The following is a 27740-nucleotide window of genomic DNA, read 5'->3' on the forward strand; positions in this document are numbered from 1 at the left end:
GGGCCGTCCATTGTGCCCCACTCTGACCTCAGCCCCTGGAACCCTGGAGAGACTTAGAGAGAACTCACCATGCAGGCCAGGGCTGACAATGTTCAGGCGTGTAGAGACAGTCCTCTGGACGTCCTGGGGGAGGAAGAGTACACAGTGTGTGACACAGCCTTCGGGAGCAGCTTCCAGGCTTACTCCCTGCCTCTGTGACCCTGGCCTGTCACAGCACCCCCCTGGGGCCTTGATTTTGAGCCCCCTCTCCACCACCTTCTGGCTGGCAGCCTTTGGGCAAGGGCTGGCAGTTCTGTGCTGTGGGAGGGTGTTGCCCAGACAATCATTGGCTGCTACTGGAATGGTTCCTGTGAGTTCCTGAGAGGGCCCCAACTCCCATGAGGATTATGGGGGCACTGTATCCATCACCCTTGTGAATGCCTGGGTGAGAGGAGCCAGGTCACCCCAGAGGCCCAGGCTCACTGTGGCTGGGGGGAAAGGCCCACTCAGGAGCAGCCCCAGAGGCTTCTCCAGCTTCATACAACCAGAGAGGCTTTTAATCCTGGAGACCCTTCTGAGTGCAAGGGCCTGGGGATGACTGTGTGAGTGTGTCCAGGGCTGAGTGTCCGAGAACAGGTATCCACTGGATGGTGAAACGTGACCAGTAAGAGCAGAAAATCAGAATTTTGTGTCCTTTGTACTAACCCTCTTCCCCGAGGTCTCCTGTTTGTTGAGATTACATTGGTGATCATACTACATGGATAGATGGGTGGGTGGATGGATTCCTGGGTGGATGGATTGATGTATGACTGGGTGGGATCATAGAAGGATGGCTGGCTGGCTGATGGAAGGACTGTGGATGAATGACTGGGTGGGATGGTGAGAAGTAGCAACTGATAAATGGATGACTGGATGGGATAGTGGGAAGATGGATAGATGACTGGGTGGGATGGATGGACGGATGGATAGCTAGCTAATGGTTGCAGCTGCATATCCTACCAATGTCCAAGACACAGCCATCAGAAGGCTGTAGGGTGGCAGAAAGAGTGCCCCTGGTACGCAGAGGCCACACGCCTGCCTGTGGCTGTCTTTCGCCCACTGGTCCCACATCCTCATGGTCTATCACATCCCTTCCTGAAAACTCCAGACCCGGAAGCCACCCTTGAAGCTGAGCTTAGCCCAGCCCCTACTCACCAGGGACCAAGTGCTGAGACGCAGGGCTACAGTGCAGCTGAGGATGCCAGTCGTGGGCATGGGCACCATGTAGCCACGGAGGAGGAAGCTGAAGCGCATGTCACCACCAGGGCTCGGGGACAGCAGGCTCACACAGCTGCTCTTGGCTGCCTGGCTCTGGATGAGTTCCACGATTTCCATGTCAGGCCCCAAATTCAGTTGGCAGCTGTCCAGCTGGATCGTGAGCTCAGGGATCGATGGGGACACGCTCACCTGCATGGGTAGGAAGGGGGACGAGGCACGGTCAGTTACTCTTAACTCTCCGCCCTACCTGTTCTCATGAAATAAGCTAGATTCATTCTAGAGTTCCTGCTCCAGAACCTTGACGGTGGAAGGACAGTCATGGGCCTGCCTGGAGCAAATGAGGAAGAAGAGGGGACATTCCAACCAGTGTCTGAGCTCTGCCTTTGCTCTCTCTCCCCTCCACCAAGCACCATGGGGGCTCCCTCCTCCCTCTGGGAAGTCAAGTTCCATTGGGTGGAAAGAAAGGCTCTGAGAAATCCCAGGAGTTGGCAGGCCTAAGAGGTCAAGTCCAGTACCTGCACAAAGCCCTGCTGCCCCAGCTCGATGGTGTTGGAGGCCTGGAGGAAGTGCGGGCTGAGGTAGAGGCCCAGCTGGAAGGAGAGGCTGTCCATGTTGATGCACTGCACCTTTTTCTGTGGGAGATGGGAGGGAGGCTTGGTCAGTCGGGGAGGCACCCAGCCAGGAAGGTAAGGGGTGGGAGCAGGAGTCACGGTCCAGAGTTGTTGCCTGACCTTCATCATCACCTTAAACCACCCCCCACCCAAAACTGATATTTATCAAGAACTTGCTCTGCACGAGACCTGTGTGAAGTGCTTTCCATGCATCATCTCAGTGATGGCTCATCCCGTATGGGGATCCTTTCCTATGCCACTATTAACAGGACCTTTGGGCCCAGAAAGCTTATATGATTTGCCCAAGGCCACACAGCCAATATGTGCATGAACCCTCTGACTTGAGAGGCTGAGAACATAACCCTAAGCAGTACTGCTCCCATTGCACGGAAGGGGAGACTGAGGCACGCTGGAGACACATTGGCTTGCCAGGATCAGGGCCTGAATTTCCCGAGGACTGCTCCCTCCCAGGCCAGGAATGGACCCCAGGACCCTGGACCAGATGGGTTAGCACGGTGATCATCCAGCTCACCTGCTGTGGTGATGAGCTTGACAGGAGGTTGACGATCACCTGCAGGAACAGAGCCAAGGAGCTGGTCAGAGCCAGAAAGGAGTCCAGAGGGTATCCCACCCAACGCACCCATTTTTTTGGATGGGGAGACTGAGCCAACCAATGGCTAAACTTGTCTTCCTACTGAGCGTCACATCCGCTCTCCCAAACGCCCCTCAGCCTGGAAGATCCAGGGGGCACCAATTAAGCCGGCCCTGATACCTTTCCCACCACAGCTCTTACCTCGTTACTGATCACATTTTCTGTCACTATCATGCCACAGCTGGAGTAGCCGCTGCGCAAGACAAACCGGTCATCTCTGTCCTCAGCCTGGCAGCTGGAGTCCCAGAAGGTCAGGCTCGTGATGGTGCACCTCAGAGTCTGGGCCAGGGTTTGGGGGGGGGGCACCGTCAGGAGGCACGGGGCTCCCGGGGGCCTGTCCATCACACCCCAGCACCAAGGACTGACCACCCCCCAGGGGTCCCAAATCACAGCCATGCCTCTGCTCCCTTCCCCATTTTTGTTAGTTCTCATCATCCCACACCATTTAAGACTACTTTTCCTGAAGTTGACAAACACTTTTTTACTTAGCAATAAGATCTGTGACATCATGAGTGTTTTCTTCTCTACAGACATATATACTCAGAGAAATTGTGTGGCTTTGTTGGTTTCTTTTTTCCTTTTTATTTGGCCGTGCTGCCCGGCATGGGGGATCTTAGTTCCCCCTGCAGGGGAAGCTCAGAATCTTAACCACTGGACCGCCGGGGAAGTCCCTTTTTTCCCCCTCATTTTTAACAAATGACATCATACCATCCTTCATGCTTTAGCTTAGTTTTCTCACTGAACAATAAATCACAGACATCTTTCTATGTTTATATTATAGATCTGGAACATTCTTTTTAACTGGAGTGTAATGTTCCAAAGATCGATGGATTACAGTGTATGCATCCAGACCTCTTGGGACAGGATGGCAGTAATGCCAGCCATCGCTGGTCCCTGCACCACCTCCTCCACCTCCCAGACATCTGTCTGGCCAGGCAGAGGCAAGGGAAGAGGGGGAGATGGGCTGCAGACAGGTGGAGCTTCTCCTAGGCCCCAATACCCCACACCCCAAAACACTTCCACATGGACGTAGAGTTAAACGTCATTCTAAAAATCCCTGAGAACATGCATGACTTGTCGAGGCTCTGGCAGAGAGATTTCCTGCCTCGGAAAGAATAGAAAAAAAATCACAAAGGAAAAGATGACCAGCTAGGATGGCCCAACGTTTTCAAATGTCCAAAAAATTAAAAAACACTTTGGCCAAAATTTAAAGAACTCTAACAAACTGGGAGAGATTATTTCAATAAGAATGATGGACAAAGGGCCACAAATGTCTTTCTTCATGTAAAAAGCTAATAAAAATCATTAAGAAAAATACCAAGTTACAACGCACACAGGGACTTTGGTTATTATCAGTCGCACGAAGCCAAGCCCAAACTCACTACTAATCAAAGAAGTAGAAATTCAAACAAGAATAGGACACAGTGTTCCCACTCTCACATCAGCAAAAAGTTTTTTAGACAAAAAATAATAATTTGGAGAGAGAGAGAGTCAAAGTGTTCTCATTCATCAGCAGTGAAAACTGGAATCATCTACTGGAAAGCCGGTTGGCAACATGTATCAAAACTTCCAGAATTTTCACTCATTTTGACCCAGCAATCTCACTAATGTGGAAACCTATCCTAAGAAAATAATCCTATTTAAAGAAAAATTTCATATGCACAATGACACTTTCTGTATATTTATAATATTACAGAATTGGAAACAACCCAAATGTCTAAGGAGGGAGGAGGAGTTAATTATGGCATGTCAATATCATGGGATTGGATGTGCTTTTAAAGTGATGTTATTGGGGCTTCTCTGGTGGCCCAGAGGTTAATAGTCCGTGCTCCCAATTCCGGGGGCCCGGGTTCAGTCCCCGGTCAGGGAACTAGATCCCGCATGCAAGCCTCAACTAAAGATCCCACATGCTGCAACTAAGAGCCCGCCTGCCGCAACTGAGACCCAGCACAGCCAAATAAATAAATCAATATTAAAAAAATAATAAAAAAGTGATATTATTAAGTACATATGTCAAAGTTTTAAAAATACATTAAATGAATATAGCAGGAAACAGACAATTGCATCCAATATGATTACACTGTATAAGAAATACACAGGAAAAACATTCCAGAAAGAAATCCACCAAATTGTTGGTAGCCATTGTCTTTGGATGGGGTGATTGAGATTTTCTTCTAATTTCTTCCACATTTAAAAAAGCCTGTGTTATTTTTATAATAAACATCTTTGTTCTTCAATTAGGCAGAGATCATATTGTATAGACATTCTAAGTGGCCACTCAGCTCAGCCTCCATTTAGGATTAATAATGACGACTACCTAGTATCTATTTACTGAGCACTTACTGTTCTACATCTGGCTGGGTCGTCAGACCTCATGTAATTCTCACCACATGGTAAGGACCATTATCAACCCCATTTTACAAGTGGAAAAACTGACGCTTGCAGAGGGATACGATTTGTCCTCCTGCCTGGATTAGGACCCCAAGATTCTTGGGCTAGAGGAAGGACCAGTTGCCCATGTCAGCTGGGCCGGAGACCAGGAGTTCCCTTACCGAGATGAGATCTTTGTTGAGTACCAGAGTCATGACGTCGTCGGAGCACTTGGGCTGGATCAGGGACAGGAGCAGCTCCTGGTTGCAGCCCTCCTTGGGAGGGGTGGTCTGGACCGGCGTGGGTGAGGGCTGCAACCCACTGCCTGCAGGGCAGCAGAGACAGCCAGCAGACAGTCACTGCGGGCTCGCTGTGCTCTTAAGCGCTAAGCACTTCTATAGCTAGGTACTCTCAGTGTCCCTGAGATGCAGATGAGGTAAATGGGGCTCCGACCAGCTGATGCAACTTGCCCAGCACGCACACACACACACACACACACACACACACACACACACACACACACACACACACACACACACACACACACACACACACACACAGCAGCTGGGCGTGGCTACAGATCCAAGGAGAGGGCAAGGGAAGGGAGGGGGGCGAGGGAGGGAGCCGGGTGCTCACCACAGCTGGGTGCCCTCAGAGAGACGACACTGGCCAGAGGGAGCTCCACAAAGGACGCTACTACACTGGCGTTGAGCCTCCGGGCCTCCCCCAGCAGGCCTTGGGTTGTGTTTGGGAGGTGGAAGCCACGGATGTTCTTCTCCGGAAAGATCTTGAAGGAGTATTCGCCAGTGGTCTAATGACAGGGAGAGAGGCAGAGCAGGGAGCTACAGACACAGTCAGGGGGCACACAGCCTGGCGGGGGCACCTGCAGGCCAGTCAGGGTCTGCCAGGGCTCGATCCTGCTCTCTCCTTCGCTCCTGCTGTTTCCCCTGCCTGGGCCACCTCCCCTCATCTACCGGTTCCTGTTCGTCTTTCAACTCAGCTTGGAGTTCACCTCTGCAGGAAACTTCCCTGACCCTGTGGGCTGGGTTAGGGGCCTCCCTAAGGGATCATGGAAGGCTTCCTGGAGGAGGTAACATCTAGGTGAAGGTCTGAAGGAAGAATAGGTAGTGCACAGAAGGAGAGGTTGGGGGCAGAAGGGTCATCATGTATAAAGGCTCAGGGCTGAGGTGATGGTGCAGGGAGTTTGGTGTTTTTCTTTGGGGAGCCTTGGGGAGGCCTGAACGGGGTCTCACCCAGATCTGCATGTTGTGGTTGGCATCGATGAGCCAGGACACGTAGGGTGGACCCTGAAGGATGAGCACGGCGGCGTCGGGATCCCTCGAAGCACAGCTCAGCTCCACCTTCACGGTCACTGTCCGGGGCCTGTGGGGAGACAGACCCCCGCATCAGAGCGGGCGGTAGTGCGGGGTGCAGGGGACGGGGTGCAGGGGGTTGGTACTTGACCCGGACTTGCGGGGCATGGAAAAGACCTGGGGTCGGGTGGGCAGCGGCTGCGCTCTTAACCTGGTTGGTCGTGGGTCCGTGGGGTGGACGAGGAAACGGGCGGGGCCCCGAGATAGGTAGGGGTGACAGTACTCTGACCAGGCCAGGGGCAGGGCTGAGGCTTGGACAGAGGCGGGGCTTTATAGGGGGTGGGGCTGGCAGGGCGGGGCGGGCACCCTTACCAGGCCTCTGGGCCCGGCAGGACCCTCAGGATGTGTGCCTCCTTGTGGCCAGCCACACCTTCCAAGCGGCAGCCACGGACGGAGGCCTGGGCGTTAGGGCTCCATTCGAGCGTGTGGCCCATGTCCTTGTGGGGTTCCAGACTGCAGGAAGACGGTGACCTCGGGGCTGCGGAGACAAGCGCACTTATGTCTCCTCCTCGATCAGCCTGGCTTCTAATACAGAGGCCCATCCTCAGCCACAGAAACGGTGGGGCAGGCAGGATGGAGCAGCAAAGAGTGGGGGGCATGGGAGGACCGGGGTTCAAGTCACCCCTCCACCACCTACAGCAGAGGGACCCAGGGGAGGTCCCTGGCCTCTGTTTCCTCATCCGTCAACACAGGGTTAAGTTAAGGTATGAACTCACGGCATATGCTAGGGATGCAGCCCTGCAACCACCGGCATATCATCCCCCTTTTATCTTTCTTATAGAATTTACCATGACCTGAAATTATAGAATTTGTTTGTGTACATATTTATTATCATCTCCCCACCACAGTGCCAGCTCCAGGAGGGCAGGGTCTGGGTCTGTCCCCACAGAGTCCCCAAATGCTTAGCATAGGGCTTGGTGCCTAGCAGGTACACAATAAATAATAGGAAAGTGCTGTTTTTGTAGTTCAAGAAACTGACAAATAGCAGCAATTTCACATGGTTCAATCTAATATTTGGTGAAGGGGTAATCACCATCCTAAGAGCTCACTGACTTGCTATGGGTGACCTGGGGCAAATCACATCCCCTCTCAGTGCCTTAGTGTCCACATCCGAGGAGTGAGCCAGAGGAATTCACATTCCTCCAGAGCCGAGTCCCGAACCCAGAGAGGCTGTTGGGGAAGCTGACCTTGGTCCAGACGGAGGAGGATGCTTTGGGGATTGTTCAGCTCAGCAGCAGAGGTGATGGGACCCTTTGTGTCCGCCCAGTTGAGGAGCTCACCCTTGGTAGCGAAGGGTGGCAGCTGTGTGGTGTTGACCTCTGTGGGCTCTTGGAAGATGACCAGGTTGGGGTTCTGGGGAGACACGTGAAGGCTCAGGGTGCTGTTCCTGGGCCTGAGTCCCCTCTGTCCCATGCAGGAGGTCAGGAGATAATCTGAGGAGGCAGCTGTTTGGCTGAGCAGAGGAGGCCAGGCCTGAGGGTGCTGAGGCCGGTGGACTTGAAGTCAGCTCACTGTCCCCTAACTAGGGCTCCCCCAGAGCCGGATCTGCCCATCTCCTTTCTATACCTGGGGAGCTGGATGGACAGATATCCACGTGCCTCCACCTGTCCAGACATCACCCTCGCACCCCTCCATAGGCATCCTCATTCAGCCCACACTTACGACATCTGTGGTTACTGTCTGTTTCCCCCACACTCTAAGGTCTGTGAGGGACAACGCCTGCCTCGCCCACCCGTGCATGGGACTTGACACATAGTAGGCACTGAGAAATATTTGTCTGACTTCCTGCCGGGCCCTGGGCCCAGCACTGGGGATCCTGACATGGCAGCTTCTCCCTGATGCCTGGCGCATGGCAGGTGCTCCCTGCACGTGGGAAGGGAGGAGGCAAGAGAGAAGAAATGGACGAATACATGAATGAATGAAAGACAAACAGGGGTGGTCCCTGCTCTGGGGGATCTTACCACCCAGAAACTAGTCACGCCTCAAGTCATTTGAAACAACAGAAGACAGAGGATATTATTTAATAAGAAACAAAGGAGCAAGACAGGTCCCCTGGATGGGCAGGGATGAGAATCTGGGTGGCTCCAGCACCTCACTGCCTCCACTGCCCACGCCTCAGGAGAGCCTCTGGTGGGCTGGGGAAGGAAATCCGAAAGACTTCCTGCTGTAGGTACTCTGTTGAAGTCAAAGGGTTCAGAGGAAGCTGTTGGGGCCACAGACTCAAGAGAGTTCCTTTTCCATCTGTCTCCAAAGCCAGAGGCACTGCGCTGAAGCAGCAGCAGCATAAGGGCTTCAGGCTAGATACTAAGGGGGACTGCCTGACAGTGGCAATAGGCAAGACACCATAGAATGGTCCACCTGGAATGGAGCAGGGCTGTAACAAGGGGGCAAAGTGATGAGCACCTGGGTGAGGAACCCAGCGCCCACCCGCATGGAAGGGCTGGGGCAGTGGGTTAGAGCTGGAGAGTTTGGGGGTGGGGGGACTTTTACCCATCTGACCCTCAGGGTCAGCTCTGTAAAATGGGGATGTAATAGGGATTGAAGGGCAAGGCGTTTGTCAGTCTCCTGGCGCTGGGTCTGGCACAGAGGCCTGCGCCCCCGTGAGGCTCTTTGTCCCTCCAGCAGCGTCCCGGCTCCGGCTGCGGGGGCCCGGCTCCGGAAACTGCGGGCCGAGGCCGCGCGCGGCTCCGGAGGTGCCCCCCGCCCGGTCCCCCGACCGTGTATTCTTAGCGTGGGTGGGGGGAGGGGGGAAGGAAGGCTTGGCGGAGGTCGGAGCCGGCGGCTGCTGCGACCTTCCGGCCCGGCGGGCGGGCGCTTTTCATGTGCCTTGCGTCACCCGGAGCCCCGCCGCCGGGCCTAGATCCCGGGGTTGGGCCGCCAGGGCGTCCGGGAATGGGAAGGGGAAAAGGGAGAGTCGAGAGGGAGGAGGAGCCGTGGCAGGATCTCGCTTTCCCGCACTGGGAGCCGAGGGATGTGCCGCGTGGGGCCGGTCGGCTCTGCCCTCCTGGTTGGCTTCGTTAGGCTTGCAACTTCCCTCCCAGGGGCATCGGGCTGGCCAGCTCCGTCCGCCTCTGTGCTGCCCCTGCCACCAGTCCCGCACCCCCTCAACTTCTCTGTGGGCCCGTCTCCCAGGCAGCCCTGGATCTGAGCCTCTCTTCAGGTCCCCGGCTCCTCTCTCCCGCTCCTGGAACTCTGTGGTCTCTCCGAGACTCTGTCTATTCCTCTCACAACAGGCCCGCCCTCTTTCCGTTGCCTTTTTTCTTTCCGTGTCTCTCTCCCACTTGTTATCTTTGCTCTCCCCCGGGCTCTGGCTCCCTCCCCTCTGCTTTCTCTGGCTGTAAACAACAGCTGCTCGCATCTGGGGACCACCTCCCAGGGCCTTCCATGTGGAGGGGGCAGTGCCCTGGTCCGCCCCACCTCCTCCAGCCCTGAGCTTCCTCACTGCGGGTCCCAGACAGTGGACCTCCTCTCTCCGGTGGATGTGTCTGACACTTAATATATGAATTTTTTAAAAATAATTTTTCTCCAACTTAGGCCATGCTAATTATAGCAAATCTTGCAAATTCAACAAAGTTTAAAGAACAAAACAGATATCTCTCCGAATCCCACTCCCCAGCCATAACTACTGTTTTGTTTGGTTTTTCACCAGGGAATTCCCCATAACTACTGTTAACGCATTGTTAGGTTTCTTTTGTTTTGTTTTGGTTTTGGTTTTGGTTTTTGGGCCACTCCGCGCAGCATGCAGAATCTTAGTTCCCCGACCAGGGATCAAACCCGTGCCCCCTGCGTTGGAAGCATGGAGTCTTAACCACTGGATGGCCAGGGAAATCCATCATTGTTAGGTTTCTTCCTGGCCTTTTTCGTCTCCACTTAAATATTTTCAAATTTATGTCTTGTAACTTTTTCAAAGACAGTGACAAGGTTATTTTATGGGACTATCATCAGTTCTCCCACTGGACATATGGGAAAACTGAGGCGATGAGAGAGGATTGGAGTTGGCCAGGGTTGCACATCAACCTGATTCCCACCTCCAGGTTTGGGCTCTTTATCCCAGGTTCTGTTGCCCTTTGCGTTCTCTCTGTCAGGGCCCCATGGGATTCACCAGGCAGGGCCCTGGTGAATAATGTCAGAATGAAAAAGAGAAGCAGGGGACCCTGGCCCACAGAGGTGGACAGCAGGAGCCTCCCACGGCCCGTGCCTGAGGCTGGGGTTGGAGGTAACACACTCACGTAGGCCAGGTGGAGTGGGATTCCTGGAGCCTGCAACTTCAGGAAGATGGTCTTGTTAGTGCTGAGGATCAGGAGCACCTCTCGGGGCAGGGTGCCGTTTTGCTTGGATGTCTGGAGAGTCAGCTCCAGCACTGACACCTCCTGGAATGGGGGCAGGGGAGAGACACATACATAGACCAGTCAGATTGCACAGGCTGTGCCACCAGATCAGTAGTGACGACTCATTTACTGTAAGCTTCCACTCCATTCTCCCTGCCCAGCTTGTCCACTCCTGTCTCCCAGAGCCCAGCACAGTGCCTGGCCCTCAGGAGGTACCCAGAAAATATTTGCTGAACGAATGAAGGAGATGAGTCCCAGCAAATCCGAGGAGATGTTTTTTTAAGGGTAGCGGAGAGGGATAGATTAGGAGTTTGGGATTGACATGTACACACTGCTATAGTTAAAATAAAATGCCTTTCCATGAAAATAAATAAATAAATGCAATGAGCCTGAACTTTATCCAGTAGTCAGTTGAGGTTTATTACTTCCACAGAGCACCTGCTGTGTACCAGGCCTGCAAACACCTGTGTGACTTAGAGAGTACCCTGTGCCCTTTCTCTGTCCCTATGCAGCAGCGCTGAGGCATCAAACCCTCCCCAGTTCGCAGTATTCCTGTTTGCTTTACTATTTTAAAGTACTAAATACTCATATTTTGTTGAGTAATACCATTATTTTGATATTTTATAAGAAATGTCAATTTGAAATCATTTATGTCCTGAGAGGTACTGACTACATTAAAAAATTTACTTGATCATGGTGTATGCATTTAGAATGCTTTCATAACAACGACAACAACAATAATTAATACCTCACACTTATATAGTGCTTACTAAGTGCTTGGACTATTCTAAGTGCTTTACACATTGACTCACTTAATCCCCACAACAACCCGAAGAGGTAGGTACCATTGTTATTCTCACTTACAGATGAGGAAGTGGGGCACAAAGAGGTGAAGTCATTTGGCCATGATCACACAGCAAGTAAGTATGGAGCTAGGATCTGGACCTGGGCAACCGCTATCCTGCCCCATCACGTTTTTCTATACCTCCTTATTCTCAAGAAGAAAAAGAACACAGCAATCCACAAGGCAAAGCTTCTATCGAAAGAAGAACCCCGCTCTGCTCAAAGACTCTCTGTACCAATGGAGTATGAACCGGTGACTCCTGAAACTGAGACAGGTGTAGGCCTCAGAAGCCCCGCCCTCACGAGGACAAAGACAAATGGAAACACTTGACTGAAACACAAACTCCAGAGGCTCTCAAAAGCTGGCAGTCTCTCCAAAGAGACAAAAAGCTGACCCTCCCCAAATCTCCTCAAACTTATCAAAAAGGAGACAGATATTTCAAGATGAAGACATCAGTGGAAAGTTTTTAGATTTAACTTCTAATTATCTCCTGGCCATTTCCCCAACTGATGTCAGAGCCAGAGAGTGTTTCAGCTGCTGGAAAAATCTGCCAGAAATATTTCCGTTACCTAATAATGACACCATAATCACTCTTTGTAAGTTTGCTCTTTGAAACAACAAAAAAGCAAATAATGTTTCATTTTCAATGTTTCATAAATAATTTTTTTCATTTTAGTGAGCTACTTAGGTTGCTTATTTTTTGAATAATCACTTTTATGCTAATTTATAGTAGAATGATGTGTCTCAAATTTATGTTTGTATAAGTTCACATTTTTGATTAATTTATGTTTTCTAATGGGTTTATAACTTTTGGATTTTGAAATATCTTGTTTCATCAATTTTTAAAAATATTATGCATTCTAAACACTTGAAGAATTAAATACTGGATTTAATATCATATTCTGGTAAAATATGAAATACCAACCTAAAGGTCAGAACTGACATTTTGTTCCAGGATTGTGATCAGTACTCGAAATTAACCGGAGTGAAGGGAGACCCACCTCGGCGGTGTCAGGAAAGGCCCGGGCACTGCTGACCTGTCTGAACCATCGAGAATGCACCCACCCCAGCTTCCTTACCTTAGTTGCCTATGTATTATTAGCTTGAACAATCGAATATGATTGCACAACTCTGTGTATATGATAAAAACCACTCAACTGTACACTTTAAACAGGCAAATGTTTTCACGATAAAGCTATTAAAGAAACAACAATCAAATATCAGTAATTTCACGTGGTTCAGCCTAATCTGTGCCTGGTCCTGTGCTGTGAAAGTTGTGCATGCTCTCATGAAGCAGGGTCAGGTACTCTCCCATTTCACAGATGCAGCTGTCGGGGACAGGGAGGTCACATGCCAAGGTGAGTGATGAAGTCAGGCGCCCAGTGCACATCAGCCTGGTGCCAGAGCGGGTGCCTGGACCCCTGGATAGCTCACCTGGACCGTGTCCTCCCTCTCAACCCTGCCGCTCCCCAGACTGCCCCACAGTTCATCCCTGTCCAGCCCCATCTGTCTGTCCTCCCACAGAGGAGTAGACCATGAGGCCCATACATGGTGAATAGATGGGCCCCATGGTTTGGAGGTGCCACGGCTGCTGCAGACGAGGAGATCCCTCCTCTGCCCTTGGGTGGACACCCGCAGGCCGAGAGCACTGCAGGTGACAGAGCGACTGGGAGCGCAGCCCCTGAGCTGGGAGGAAAGAGCCCTGTGAACATCCATTCCTGCTGCCGCTCTGCAACTGTCCCAGTTTCTCTGTGCCTCAGTTTCCCCATCTGTGAAATGGGAGTAAGACAGGGTTGGGAACCAAAACCAGGTGGGGCTGGGGATAAAGGAAGTTAAAAAAGAGAAGTAGAGGTCAGGGTCGGGTCATGCTGAGGGTGAGGGGGTTAGGAGACTGGAGCTTGGTGACGTTTGTCATGACATCTGGCTGTGCTCCCAGGGCTCACATACCAATCCCCCCACTCAGTTGTCACCAAGTCCCTCCCTGTAGAGTTGGGGGCTGGGGCCCAAAGAGGGGCAGGCAGGGGCCAGGGCCACACAGCAAGCGAGCCATGTGGAAACTCGTCTGGCTGGGCTCCCTGGGGTCTCTGAGCCCCTGGGCCGAGCTGAAGGCCAGCTGGTTACCAGAAAAACCCAGTCAGGGTTTCCACAGCAAACATTTCCATCCCATGGCCCTGACTCATCAGCGTGGCCACTCACACACCGACTTCCCTCTTCCCTCCCAGCCTGGAGCCCAAAGGCAAAGAAAGGGGCCTGCCTTGCCCCCCACCCCAAGCTCCCAGTCTTCCCAATGTCATCCTGGGAATTCTGGGAGCCCAGCCGAGGCGGGCAGGCCAGCCAAGCCCTCTCCCCCAGCTCTGCAACCTGGGCCGGCCTGGGCCTGCCCCGGCCCCCTCCCTGAGCCAGTGGGCGGGAGACCATGTTTCTATTTTTGTGCCCGTGTCCCACAGATGCCATTGTTGGCCCAGCAGTCAGTGGCGGGAAGGGGAGATTTCGGTGAGGAGGTCCTGAGTGCTAGTAGCCACTTATAGAAAGTCGCTTCCAGCAATTCTTCTAGGAGTGGAGCCTCGGGGCTGCCTGCAGCCCCCCCACTCCGAGGGCCAGACTGGAGCCGGCCAGATTGGAGCCAGCCGTCCTCTGTCCACCCTAGCAGACTCAGACGGCACATGCAGGCAGGGTAACGGGTGAAGGGGGTCAAAGCCAGACTGACCTGAATTCAAACCCGGGCTCAGTCATTCGCTTGTGACCCTGGGCAGTTACTTCCTCTCTCTGGGCCTCGGCTTCCTGATCTGGAAAATGGGCTGAACAATATACCCACTTCATAGACTTGTGAGGATTCAGTGAGATTCTGCCTGCAAAGCGGGTTGTCCAGTGCCCAGCTAAATACATGGTAGTATTGATAGATTGGCTTTCACTGCCGCCGGTTCCGTCCCTGCCCGCTCATCCAGAGGAGTGCCATGGTTTGGGGGCTGAGGAGGTTGGCGTTAGAGCTGGGCAGCAGTTAGCTGGAATTGGGACCTACTTCAGCCACGCCGCCCTGCAGCTTCCCCTCTCTGGGCCTCAGTCTCCCCATCTGTGCGGGGAGGAGCTGGGCTCAGTGATGTTCTAGTATTGTGTGGCCCCTACATTCCATCCGGCCTCCTGGGGCTCCCAGTGTTTGGCACCTGGGAGTCATGGTCTCCAGCCAGGTGGCTACAGAGTGGACTTCCAGAACACCCAGGAGAGGCATGCTCCTCTCCACTGCTGAGGGTCCCTGGTCAGCCCATGTTCTCCCCACATCCCCAGTTCATTTGTCTGAGAGACCACCACTGGGCCCAGCCCGGGGCTTCTATGCTGTCAGAGGGGGACAGGAAAGAAGGCACAACCCTGTCATCAAGGAGCTTGGCAGAGAACAAGAGTAACACCCCCAAACAGTCAGTGACACCACTAACCTCTTGGGGATGGACAATCAGCAAATGCTTATACACACGTATATTTCCCTTTCCTTCCGTTATTCACCCACTGATCCATCCATCCATCCATCCATTCATCCATCCATCCATCCATCCAATACCTGGACTGACCCTGAGCTGAACACTGGGGATACAGCATTGAGAGAGCAGACGCAATCCCTGTCCAGTCTGTCTGACCCCCCAGCCCATGCCCCTCCACCAAGCTTGCCCCTAATATCTGCAAGGCCTGGGACAAGAACATATATGACAGCCCCTGGCCCCAGCCCACCTTGCTTCTCTTCACATGGACACGTGTGGAAAACCAGCCTGGATGCCCAAGCTCTGCCAGGCTCACTCTTCCCAGCCCCCTGTGCCCCCCATTGCTGAGTCCATCACTCAGTACCAGGGCTGCTGACGCCCACCTCTGCCTCCCCCAGGAGTGGCTCCAGGGCAGGGGCCAGGTCTGCTTTCTCTCTGCACCATCAATGTCCACCCTTAGTCACCTCACCCAGCCTTCAGGTCTAAGGGAGCTGACGCCAGCCATGCAGTGCCCCTTCTAGAGGAAAGGACAAGAAAGAGCCCCATCCAACCCTGGGAGGAGGCCCAGCGCATTTGGGAAGGGAATTCTGGAGTCCTGGGTTCCCAGGGTAGGGACTAGGGGAGGGATGCAGGTCCCTTCGGCAGATTCCCCACCCGGGGCAGGGGAGATGCAGCTGGAAAAGGGCCCGAGAGGGGCTGCAAATTGTGGGTCCCAGGCAGGGGCCCCTTGCCCAGGTCTGAGGGTGGCACTGCCTTCCACAGCCCTTCGCAGCCTCCCAGGATGGTCTGGGGGAACCCGTGGCCCCCCTGCCCTCCCTCTGCCCGAGCAGCCTTGTCTGCCCCTCTCCCCAGGAAAGAGTCGGTGCCAGAGCCCCGTGAGTTCGTGTGCTTGGGGGTGGGCAAGGCATCGTCAGTTCCCTGAGTTTGCCCAGAAGTGGGGTGAATCAGCGGCTGTCTCAGCTCTGGCTGCCTGGGGTTTGTTAGGAGGACAGCAGATCAGTGTAGTCGGCCTGACGGGAACTGCTGAGACACCAGGCCGGTTTCCTGTCTCCGCAGGTCAGGATGTGACCCTGGGCCCCCTCCCGGAATCCAGGCTCCAGCCTGCCCTTCGGGGACCCAGCAAGATAGAACCCCTGCCCAGCGGCCCCCTCGTCTGTCTGCAAACCCTCCCAACACACACACACACCCCCGAACCTCTCTTCCCCGAGGCTCTTGGCTGCCACAACTCATCTGCCGCCCACCCACAGGAAATCTGAGGCTTCAGAGGCCACGCGGGGATGCAGGGGAAAGCTGTTTCTCTGTGCCAGGGTTTGAAGGCGGCAGCCATAAGTTGGGAGGGATTGGGCCGGTTGCTGAGACAGTCGCCACCCACGCCACCGCTGCCCGCTCGTGTTTCTTGCCTCTAGGCCTTTGCTCACACAGTGCCTTCTGCCTGGAATGCCCGTGACTCCCCTCTGGGTCTGGCTAGACACTGGGAGCCGTTTCCCTAATGCCTCCTTCCCTCCACGCTCAGTGCTCATGCCCCCGGGGCCCGCAGGCGCCTGCATCCCCTTCCCCAGCTGCCGAGTCCATCACTTGGTGCCAGGGATGCCCATACCCACCTCTGCCTCCCCTGCGAGTGGCTCAAGGGCAAGGACCAGATCTGCTTTCTCTCTGCACCATCAATGCCCAACACAGGCTGGGCAGAGAGCAGGCACCCGGCGAGGACTGTTGGGCTGTAGACCCCCTTCTTGGGGGCCGCCTGGGGAGGAAGATGTCTCCCAGGGGAGCCACGGGTCTTTCGCTGTCACGGTAGTAGATCTGGTGGGATCATGGGCTCGACCCTTGGGGCCAGAAGGCCAGGAGCACCCAGCTCCGTCAGGCTAGACCTCAGCTGCCCCCTTTGCAAATGGATTCACAGTCCCTGTTTCAGCCGCCTCATAGCAACAACCTATGAGGATCAAATTAGTTGACTGACGTGAAGATGTGCTGCACACTGTAGCGTGCTCAGCCGAATGAGGGTATTGACGGGGGAGACACGGAGCCCACAGAGGAGACGTTATAATAACAACAGGCAGAGCTACTGAACATCGAGAGTGGCTCTGGGCAGGCCCGAGCTCAGTATTTTGCCTGTGCGACCCCACTGGATTCTCACAGCCCCCTGTGAGCTAGGTATGATTATCATCTCCATGTTTCCCAGGGAAAACCAAGGCTTGGAGAGGTGGCCCAAGGTCGTGCCCCTGTAAGTGGTGGGGGGTAAGGTTCAATTCGAAGACTTTCTGGCTCCAGAGCCCATGCTCTTAACCCTGGCCTCAAGGTCACATGGCAGTACATTCATTCTTTCATGCATTCATTCATTCATACATTCAACAAACAGTCGTTGGTATCCTCCAGGCCCTGGGCCAGCTTCTGCTACTCCGTGATTCTTTGGTGGGTCCCTTAGCCCAGGAAGTGTGTGTCTATCGGAGCGTGGGGAGAAGGAGTCCCTTCTGCATGCCAGGCACGATACGAGGTGCTGGCCAGTGACGGGTCCAGGACTGGAGCCCCCATCTCCTGAACCCCAGCTCTCTCCATCACCCCCTCAAACAAACAGGCCCAGCGGTCCTGGAGGCTGCAGCCTGACTCCTTGAGTTAAAAGCCGGACACTCCATGGACTGAGTTCTCTGGAAGAGGCAGAGTGTGACAGGGAGATTCTGTGGTCATGAGCTCTAGGATGACATATTACAGCAGCACCCTGTCATGCCCCTAAAAACCCTCCAATGACAGTCACTGCCCACAGGATAAAGACCGAACCCCTTACTACGGCGATGGGGGCTTGTCCATCTCCCCAGCCCTGCCCCGAGGTGAACTGTAAGCTCACGACGCAGTGAATCACACGCTGGCCTCAACTGAGTCCCACTTTCCTGCCTGTACGTTCACTCTATCCTCTGCTCTTCCCCACGGCCTCCTTCATTCCGTGAACTCTGGCCGTTCTTAGTGTTCCTGCTTCCTCCACGAAGCCCGGCCTAATCCCATAGCAGCTGACCTACCCCTGCCCCGCGCTCCCCCAGAAAGCACCAATCATCTGGGTCCTGGCTGTCTGTCTACATATCTGTGTCCAATAGACCTGGGTGCTTGGCCAGGAGCCTTCTCTGACACTGGCCCACTGTTGAGTGATTGGGGCTGGGGGCGTCCCAGTGCCACCCAGGCGAGGCACAGAGACCTGAACATCCGAACACACGTAATGAACTTACAGAGGGCAATCTCACTTTACATATCATTACCAAACTTGAAAAAAATTACAATGGCTATGGAAACCACACAACGTGTGTTTGGCGCTATCTTCGGCTTGGGGATTATCGAGACCCACAGTCCTGGTGGCAGGCAGGGTGGTGGGGAGCAGGCCCCCCCGATATTGGTGGTCTTGGCACTGTCTTATCACTGCACAAATGCAGGGCAACCTAACAGTTTCGGGGGCCACAAGTTCATCCTGAGCTGACACCACTAAATCGCTATCAGGACCTGAGGCCGCGTTGGCCAGGTGTGGTTGCCAGCCCGGGCAGGCCAGGCGCCGGCTGAACACTGAGATCCACTGGAGACCCAGGTGACGGCCTAGCTTGGAGTCTCAGGGATCTAGTGAACTCTGGCCTCGGGCATGTCGCTTCACCTCTCTCAGCCTGCCACAGGTCTCTCCTCCGAAAAGTGGGGAAACAGACCCTGACAGATGGGCCCTCAGGAGGTTTAATACACGAAAGGTGCTTAGCTCTGTTCCTGGTACTTACCAGGCCTAGCACAGTACCTAGCACATAGTAAGTGCTCAATAAACATGTTATTATTATCAAGAGGGACTTAGACAAACTCATGATGGACCTTCTTGGTGTGGGGAGAATGGTCTCCGAGGTGACATCACCGGCTTCCAGTCTCTGGGGGGCTGCCTGGCCGGGTCACAGATGTTCGATGAGTGACATTCCAGGGAGGGAGATTTGCGCTCAACTGAGGGAAGCACTGTCTCAAGGTCAAAGCTGCCTAGAGCAGAGCCGTGTCACTGAGAAACAGTGAGCTCCCCATCACGGAGGTACATGAATGACAGCTCGCCCGGCTCTTCTCCACTCCACTGCCGGCCAAACACAGCCCTTTCCACCAGGGTCTTGTGTGGGCATCCAGAAGATTGCCCCAGAAATGCCACCCCTTACAGGCCCTGTGAGATGAGATGCCGATGTCACACTCCTGGCAGGGGCCCTGGTGAGGACTCAGTCCACTGTCCCAGGGACAGCCACAAGGAAAGGTTCCCCTCATCTCATCAGCCCTGGGCCATCTGCTGGGTCCCCATCTGACCCTGCCATCAGGCACTCACCTTTAGGAACTCCAAGAAGAGGATGTGGACTTCCAGGGTAGCATTGGGGCTCTGAGCCACGCAGCCCTCAGAAACCTGGCTTGTGATGTATGTCACCTGTGGGTCCACAGGCTGTAGGTCGCAGTAGACTGTTTCTGCAAGACCTGTTGGGAAAGCACAGCCAGAGAGTGGGCCGGTTAAGAGCAACGTGGTGACAATTGCTCCCACTTTCCAAATGCCTACTGGGTGCTTGGCACTGGTGAAGGGCTTTATTGCATCTTCAGAGCTACCCTGCAAGGTGGATATCATTATACCCATTCCACAGATGAAGAAACTGAACCTCAGAAATGCAAAGTCTCTTGCCTGAGGTCACAGTGCTAGTAGGTGTCGGGTTGACAGATAAAATGCAAGACACCCAGTTAAATCTGAATAAATAAAAAAATGAATATTTTTTAAAGAATAAGTATATCCCAAACTTTGCGTGGGATATACTTATACTAAAAATTTTTTCACGGTTTATCCGAAATTAAAATTTAAACTGGGCATCCTAAATTTTCATTCGCTACATCTGGCAACCCTAAATGTGTGGCAGGATCCACCTGTGTCCACATCCAAGCCTCTGGGCTGGTCCACTCCAAAGGATCAGGAGACCAAAATTCCCCTCTTATGCCTCAAGGAGGCCGGGAGGAACGGGCCAAGGAGGGTTGAGAGTCTCCTGGCCCCGATGGACAGAGTGAGCCCAGGTTCAGAGGGCAGCTGCCGGAGTAGGCTGCAGAGCCTGCTGCCCGGAAGCGCAGGTCCTGAGGGAAGGGAATGGAATTTCACCCTGACCCAGCAGAGGAGGAAGAGGAAATGAGGCCCCTACACCTCGTCCTGAGGAATGTGCCGGGGAAGGGGGGGCTCCGGAGGAGGGAAGGAGGACAGAGAAGGGGAGACTGTTTGGAAGTTTGTGTCTCCATCTTGTCGCGCTCACTTCCTGTTTTCTTGGAGATCAAAGATGGGCGCGGAGGGCCTGGCCGCACGTCCAGGTCCAGCCGACGCCAGCTCAGAGGAGGGGGGGAGGGAGGCTTCTTCTGAATCCCGGGCCATTGGGCTGTCTTTGGCCTAACCCGGCCTCCTTCCACCACCTCGTTGGCTCAGGACCCCCAGGGGTCAGAGAAGGACGGCAGACAGCCACCCCAGCCATAGCCACACCACCCGCCGGCAACACCTTGGGAAGGATAAATCCGGGACAAGGACACTTGGCTTATAAGTCCTCACCCTGGCCCCGTCCTATGTGCCAGGGACGCCAGAGTGCCTGCATTATAGGGCATTTTCATTAAAAGCAAGGTCCCCAGAGCCAGGCCGACCTGGGTTTGAATCTCAGGCCCAACACTTACTAACTGATGCTGCTTTGGCGAACTATTTCACTTTGGGCTTTGGTTTCCTCGTCAGTAAAAGGACAGTAAGAATAGAACCCACACAACCCGCAGAGGTGAGCTAGGGTGTATGGCAGTTCTTTTTACCACAGTTCTTTGATTGGCTTCAGCCACGGGAGAAGAAGTGACTGTCCTGGGGGGTGGTGATGTGGTGGGAAAGGGTGGCCTGCAGGTGAGGGGCCTCTGTGAGGGAGGTCACTGATGTCTCAGGCTCAGGTAGACTCAGGGCTGGCTCCATCTGCTGCTGATTCCCCCCACCCCCTTGGGACCCACCAAGCCCCTCACGCTCTCCCTGTCCCTGATAGTGAAGACAGACTTCTTGGCTGTTACTTAGTCCTCCTGTACAGATGGGGAGACCGAGGCCCGGAGACATGCGATGTGCCAGATTCACAGCACACGTGGCTGACCCGGCCGGGCTCGGACCTACCTCTCCCCACGCGACCCAGGGTCTGGCTTGCAGATTAGTGCAGCGCTTTCCTCCTTCCCTTCGGACTTTCCCTGCCCCCTCCCCAGACTTCCAGGAACCCCAGTTCCTCCCGGATTGCTGGGGCCGCCTGGGGCCACCTCCTCCATGCCGTCAGCGCGTCAGCCAGCGGGAGAGGCCACAGGCCTAGCCATTATGTAATGATCAGATAACAGGCCAGGCTGGGAGATCAGATAAGAGGTCCATTTATTTTGGGGCCTTTTCGAGTCCTGGCCGCCCCCGCTCCGCAGACGAGAATGGGGAGACAGGAGGGAGTGTGACGCCCAGGGCCTGTCTCCCGGAGCCAGAGGCGGGCCCAGACAGAGCTGAAAACAATCCCCTGGCACCAAGGGAAACTCTGGGGCTCCTGGGACCTGGGTTGGAGGAGGCGCCGCTGGGGCCCTGGGTGACCGGGTGAGTGAGAGACCTACCAACTGGGGAGCCACCTCTCCACCTCTGTCACCTTCCTATCCTCCCCCACCCACAAGCACAGAGCCACCTTGGGGGCTTTCCAAATGGCCACCCCCAGCACCTTGGGTGGCCGAGAGGATGATGGTCAAGCAAAGCCAGCTCTGGAGCTGGATGGTCTGAGTGAAATCCCAGCTCTGCCTCTTAAAAAAGCTGGTCACCCTGGGGCTTCCCTGGTGGCTCAGTGGTTAAGAATCCGCCTGCCAATGCAGGGGACACGGGTTCGAGCCCTGGTCCCGGAAGATCCCACAGGCTGCGGAGCAACTAAGCCCGTGCACCACAACTGCTGAGCCTGCGCTCTAGAGCCCGCGAGCCACAACTACTGAAGCCCACGTGCCTAGAGCCCGTGCTCCACAACAAGAGAAACCACCACAATGAGAAGCCCTTGCACCACAACGGAGAGTAGCCCCCGCTCGCTGCAACTAGGAAAAAGCCCGTGCGCAGCAACGAAGACCCAATGCAGCCAAAAATAAATAAATAATTAAAAAAAAAAAAAAAAGGCTGGTCACCTTGAGCAAAAGCCTAACTTCTCTGAGCCTCAGTTTCCCCATTTGCAAAACAGCTTCCATCATGCTTACTGGGCTCCAGTTACTGATTTGTGGCTTTATGTGGGTTCATTCATTTGATGCTCATAGCAGCCCTACAAGGTAGGTGCAGTTATTATAACTATTTGACACAAGGGGGAACTGAAGATTAGGGAGGTGCAAGAATTTGCCTGAGGGCACGCAGCTGTTAAGTGGCAGGGCCCCATTGGAACCCAGACAATCCAGCTTTAGCGCCCAGCACCCACTTTGCAGGCTATGTAACAGCTGCATGAGGTAACCCATGTACAGAGCCTGGTACCCAGTAAGTGTTCTGGACACAGTAGCTGTGATTATTTCATGAAACCAGGGCCAATCCTCTTTGACAAGGATCTTTTCTGCTTTTCCTCTTCTTCAGTTACCCAGCCACCCTTTGCTCCTTTCAGGGATCAATCGTGGCCTCAGAGATTTCCCTGTGTCCAGCCCAACCACTGCCCCTGGGCCTGGCCACCAGTGAGACCTCAACACTCTTTTCCATAGTCTGTCTCCGGCTGCCCGATGTCTGCAGGCTAAGGCCATACTCCATAACCTGGAGTGGAGTTAAAAAGTGCAGGGATCTGATAGATGCTGAAGGTTCAGATCCTGATTCTGCTACCTGCCAGCTTCCTTTCCATGCCTCAGTGCTATTATCTGCAAAATGGGGATGGTGATAATCAAAATACCTTCCTCAACGAATTGGTGAGAATATTGGTAAACTGACACATGCACAGGGCCAAGCAGGGTCCTGATGTGTGAGGAGCTGGCAACCGCCGTCACGGTTATTTATGTCCAGCAGTGGGGAGAAGTGAAATTTTCCTTCAAACACACCTTGATCCTTGCCCTTGCCATGCCCTTTCCCAGACTTATAGTCTTCCTTTATTTGACCACTTCTCTTCAATTCCTATTCATCCTTTAAAACCCTGTTGTGAAAATCTTCTCATCAGAACCCATCCAGGGACTTCCCTGGTGGTCCAGTGGTTAAGACTTCGCCTTCCAATGCAGGTGGTGTGCATTCGATCCCTGGTCGGGGAGCTAAGATCCCACGTGCCTCGTGGCCAAAAAACCAAAACGTAAAACAGAAGCAATATTGTAACAAATTCAATAAAGACTTTAAAAAAGGTCCACATCAAAAAAATCTTAAAAAACAAAAGAACCCATCCAGTTGTGCTCTAGGTGGGAGGGCCACTGCAGGTGTAGGAAAGAAACCTAATGCGTGGGGTGAGAGGAGCTGGCAACAGAGAGAGCCTCAACGTCTTCCCTAAGGCACTGCGGTGTATGGTTAGGTCCAGGGCCCGAGCCCCAGCTGCTCATTTCTGAGCTGTGTTACTCAGGCAAATTCCTCCACCTGTCAGTGCCCCAGTCTCCTCAGCTTTAAAATGGGGGTAACAGGAGTGTCAGTTTCATTGGGCTGTTGTGAAGGTTAAGTCTGATGGTACACAAAACAAGCCTAGAGCAGTGTCTGGCATTCACCCCCACCCCATCACAGGTATTGAAGTCAGCTCAGCCTTGGATGAGGGTCATGTTCAGCCTCCAGGGCTGAGGCCCCAAAGCTGGAGCTAGAAGGGGGAGGTTGCTCCGGAGCCAGGGCAATCAGCGTTCCAAGCCTTCCACACCCACCCAGGCCACCAAAGAGGCAGAGAAAAGAACCTGGGTTGAAGAAAAGAAGCCTGGACCTGTCACTTGTCCCGAGGCTTGATTTCTTCGTCTGTAACCTGGGTATAGAGACAAAGGGCTGCCTGATGCACTGGGGACACAGAAGAGGTGGTCCCTCCCTCTTGCCCAGATCCCTCGTCAGGTCCTCAAGCAAATAAATAGACCAGGCCTGTCCTCAGAGGGCCCATCACTGACCCATCTGTGCGCATGAGAGAGACATCAATTCTTTCTCTCCCTCTGGGTCTTAGTGTCACCGTCTGTCTGGCTGAAGTGAGAACCTTAATGGTCATGCCCCCACCGTCCCCAGGGACCCACTGTCTCCTGGTTCACACGGCTCCTGCTTCAACCTCCCTTTCCTCCGGACAAATGGGAAGCTGCCCCAATGCAGACTCTAAGAGATGGATATTTGTGGTCTGTGTCCTGCATCCCTAGCAGGACATGTCCTGCCCCCCTCTCCAGGGAGTCCCAGACCCTCACACATGTGGCCAGCAGTACAGGGGACTCCAAGTCTCACCTCTACCCCATCCTCCAGCGAACGCTCATCCACACTTAGGAGACACTCTTTGATCCCAGCCACCCAACATGGGCCACGATCCCCTGCACCTCCACTTCTGGGACTCTATCCAAGTGAAATACTCCAAAATACAGGAAAAGATGCATGTACCAAAAACGTGCATGGAAGTGATATTTATAACTGGCCCCAAAGGGGAAACCACCTAAGTATTCAACAATAAAGAATTCATTAGGCAAACGATGAGATGGCACGTTTGAGGCAGAGACTATTCTAGAACCACAATGGGATGGTTATGGAGTCCACGTGACAACACAGAAAACTTCTGGGACATAAGAAGGGTACACAAGATTTCCAAATTTGATCCACCTGCATTAAAATTACCTTAAAAAGCTAGACAAAAACTAGTAAGCAATCCACCAGCATGCTCACAGTACCCATACTAATAAAGGAGCCGGGGAGGTCATTTTTTCCCCTCTTTTCTGTTTCCTTTGAGGAGTGGACTAAAGCGAATATATGGCTAAATCGCTTTTTAAAAATCTCTACATATTTGTTCTTAAAAAAATTCATGTAAATCAACTATACTTCAATTAAAAAAAAAAATTCCAACATGACAAAAACGTGTGTCTTAGAAAATGAAAATCCTCTAGAGGAACCCAGTGCTAAAGAAGAGTGACATGGGGATTTTCTTTGTGCATATTGTGTGTTATTACTTATTCTTACAGAAATGGAGTCATTGATGTTTGGACACCTGACAGTGTGTCCCAGACATACGTCCACAGCAATGTAGATCTGTAGCTAGCTTTTTCTCGGTAACGGCTGTGTAGGGTTCCACTGCATAGTCAACCACTTCATAGGGCCCAGGCTGGCAGACACTGGGTGGTTTCCAGTCGTGCGGTTTCTGCTACAGGTACCTACGGACCACACATCTTTACAGAGTTGGTCAAGTAACTCCACGGGGTTGACTTCTCAAGGTAAGTCTGTTACACGAGTTATGGTTTTGAAAGATTCTGCCAAGCTGTGTTCCCAGAAGGCTGGACTCATTTGGGACATGTTTTCATCCCATTTTGACCCCCTCCAGCTTGAACGAGGATGCCTGGGTCACTAGCACTCCCACCCCCTCCCCTGGCGTGGAGATATGGCTTCCACACCCTGGCCCTGGTCCCCATCTGCCCTCCATGGGCCTCAGTTTCCCAGACTGAAGATGAGCTGGGCTGGATGCTTTGGCGTGCCCTTGAGCCCTATGATCACTGGGTGCTAGTACCTGCTCGCAGAAGCAGATTGATACATTTTCAGGAGTTTTTCCAGTTGGCTCTTAAACACAGCCATTATTAAAAATTAAATTTTATAAGCTTAACAATTAAATAAATTATATATATTTAAAAGTTAATAAATATCAAAACTCATTACTCCCTAATTATTTTATTCCCTTTTGTATTATCTGTGCTCTTGAGGTTATCTACGTCTGTAATATCTGTGTGGTGGAAATAGTAGATAAAGGTTTATTACTGTGCACCCGCCCCAACTCTGAGTCTGCTGAGTTGATAGCTTGAAATCAGCCCTGTGGGAACATTTACACAGTGGATATTGACAAACGTTACCCCACCCCACCCCCCACTCGGCTGTTCATTATTCGCCAGCACACCAGTGCCTTCGATCCTATAAAACCAGGCCCTAAAGAGCTTCGAGGATCTTTCTCTGATGACCTAGAGGAAGAGAGTGTTATCAAGCTAGAATGTGGGGGGAGGTGGGAGAAAGGCAGGGTGGCCTGGGGGCCTATCATGGAGCTCAGGTAGGGCTTCTGTCTGAGCTGTGTGAACTTAGCGGGTCACAGCCTCCACTTCCCCTCCTGTAAAATGGGGCAATAAAGGCCGCAGTCTTGCAGGGTGACTAGGAGCTGTATCAAGAGGGGTCGCTGTATCACCCGTGGTCAAGAGCAAGCGCTCAAGGGAGGCCCAGGCCTGGGGCAAATCCCTGCTGGGTCACTTAATGTCTGAGACTCATTCCTGTCTATCAGTGAGGCAGTGGTAAGAGCTTTAGAGATCAAGGGTTAGGGACTTGCAAATGCTGCGGGTTAGGGTAGGGTGGGGAGGGGGTGGCCGCTGTTCCCATGCTTACCCCCCACCCCCGATCCTTTAAGGAGGTCCTGGATGTGCCGGAGGTGAAGGGGTGTCCACAGGGCTGTCCTGGGGCTTTAGGCGGATGAGGGGCAGGGCACAGCGAGGCCCACAGTGAGTGGGACGAAGGGCTGGGAGTCCCTGGCTCCTCACTGCCCCTCATCTGCTCATTTCAGAAGACAGCAGAGGCCAAGACCACCTGGAGAAGCCCCCAGGCTGAGGAGCCTCCGCAGGACACCTAGTCTGGGCCCGTGCCCGCATCTTGTACTCTTTCTGAGGAGTAGAGAATTGGGTAGAAGCAGAGAGAGCGCCGCGTCCGAAGGGTTCCGGGAGCCATTCACAGATCCCGGGGTAGGTGAGGGTAGAGGAATTTAAAACTAATCCTAAAACAACAACAACACAGAAACAACCAGCCTGCCTCTCTCTATAAGCATTGCCTCACCACCGACTTTCCCAACAGCCCCGAGGGGAGTTCTCCTACCATCCCCACTCGGCTCAGAGGCCGAGATCACACGGCGAGGAAATAATGACATGAGATTTGAACCCAGAGCCCACGATCTGACTGTGAGGCCGCACACCCTCCCATCCCACACGTTCCTCAGATGAGAAACTTAAGGCCCAGAGAGGGCAGGAGAGTCTCCAGGGGCTGCACAGCACTCTGGGACCTGGGCTTCTTGGGGAGAAACTGGACGTAGCTGGGAGGGCAGAAGCCAGAGTAGCCAGAGTTAAGGTAAATAACTCATCCCTGTTTGCCTGAGACTTTTAGGGCTGAAAGATCTTCGTCCTGCCAAACCGGGATGGTTGGTCACCCCGTGGCATCTGTCTTGGGCTGTCCAAACATCCCAGGACAGCTCCACTGGACGTGAGCTCGGGACACACGGAGGAGGCCCGGAACACTTGGGGCCTGGTCTGTGACCTGGGGGCCGAGTCTCCCCACCCCGGGGCCCTGGACACCTACTTGTGGGACCGAGGCTGCAGACAGCCAGCAGCAGGGCGACGGCCTGGGGGAACGTGCCGCGGTCCATGCTGTCCACCCGGGGATCTGTGCGCTGGGCCTTAGCCGGTGTCCAGGGGCAGGGCTGCAGGCGGGCGCCGGGGCCGGCGTGGGCTCTCGCGGGGACCCAAGGGGAGCAGGCAGCTGGAGCGACGGCGTCCCTGCTCCAGCCTTCTGAGGTGGCGGCCGAGGGGTCAGGAGAAGTGGGCACGGGGGCGCGGGGCCAGGCCGGGGGTCGTTGACCAAGGGCTGAGCGGGAAGGGGCTGCGGGGCTCCTGTGGACGGCGGCGGCAGTCACGGCCTGTGGATGCGGATGGAGGCTGGGGTCTGAGCGTCAGCAGTGCGGAGCTCCCGGCTCATCTAGCCTGGCTCGGGGAGGCAGGA

The 27740-nt window shown here is 53.8% G+C and overlaps 1 protein-coding gene across 1 annotated transcript in view; it reads right to left on the reverse strand.

Moving 5' to 3' along the window:
• The window catches only part of ENG (endoglin), a 29697-nt gene extending 1957 nt beyond the window's left edge, over positions 1–27740 (reverse strand). The window contains exons 1-13 of the mRNA XM_036855262.1: positions 27321–27740; positions 19194–19336; positions 10472–10612; positions 7430–7595; positions 6555–6720; positions 6123–6252; positions 5506–5680; positions 5052–5194; positions 2641–2778; positions 2380–2418; positions 1752–1868; positions 1174–1425; positions 69–123 (exon numbers count right to left, since the gene is read on the reverse strand). Of these exons, the coding sequence (XP_036711157.1) occupies positions 69–123; positions 1174–1425; positions 1752–1868; positions 2380–2418; positions 2641–2778; positions 5052–5194; positions 5506–5680; positions 6123–6252; positions 6555–6720; positions 7430–7595; positions 10472–10612; positions 19194–19336; positions 27321–27387 (1732 nt within the window). The 5' untranslated portion in view covers positions 27388–27740. The remainder of the gene's footprint in view (positions 1–68; positions 124–1173; positions 1426–1751; positions 1869–2379; positions 2419–2640; positions 2779–5051; positions 5195–5505; positions 5681–6122; positions 6253–6554; positions 6721–7429; positions 7596–10471; positions 10613–19193; positions 19337–27320) is intronic.

This window comes from Balaenoptera musculus, chromosome 6 (assembly GCF_009873245.2).
Source record: "Balaenoptera musculus isolate JJ_BM4_2016_0621 chromosome 6, mBalMus1.pri.v3, whole genome shotgun sequence".
Classification (NCBI taxonomy): Eukaryota; Metazoa; Chordata; class Mammalia; order Artiodactyla; family Balaenopteridae; genus Balaenoptera; species Balaenoptera musculus.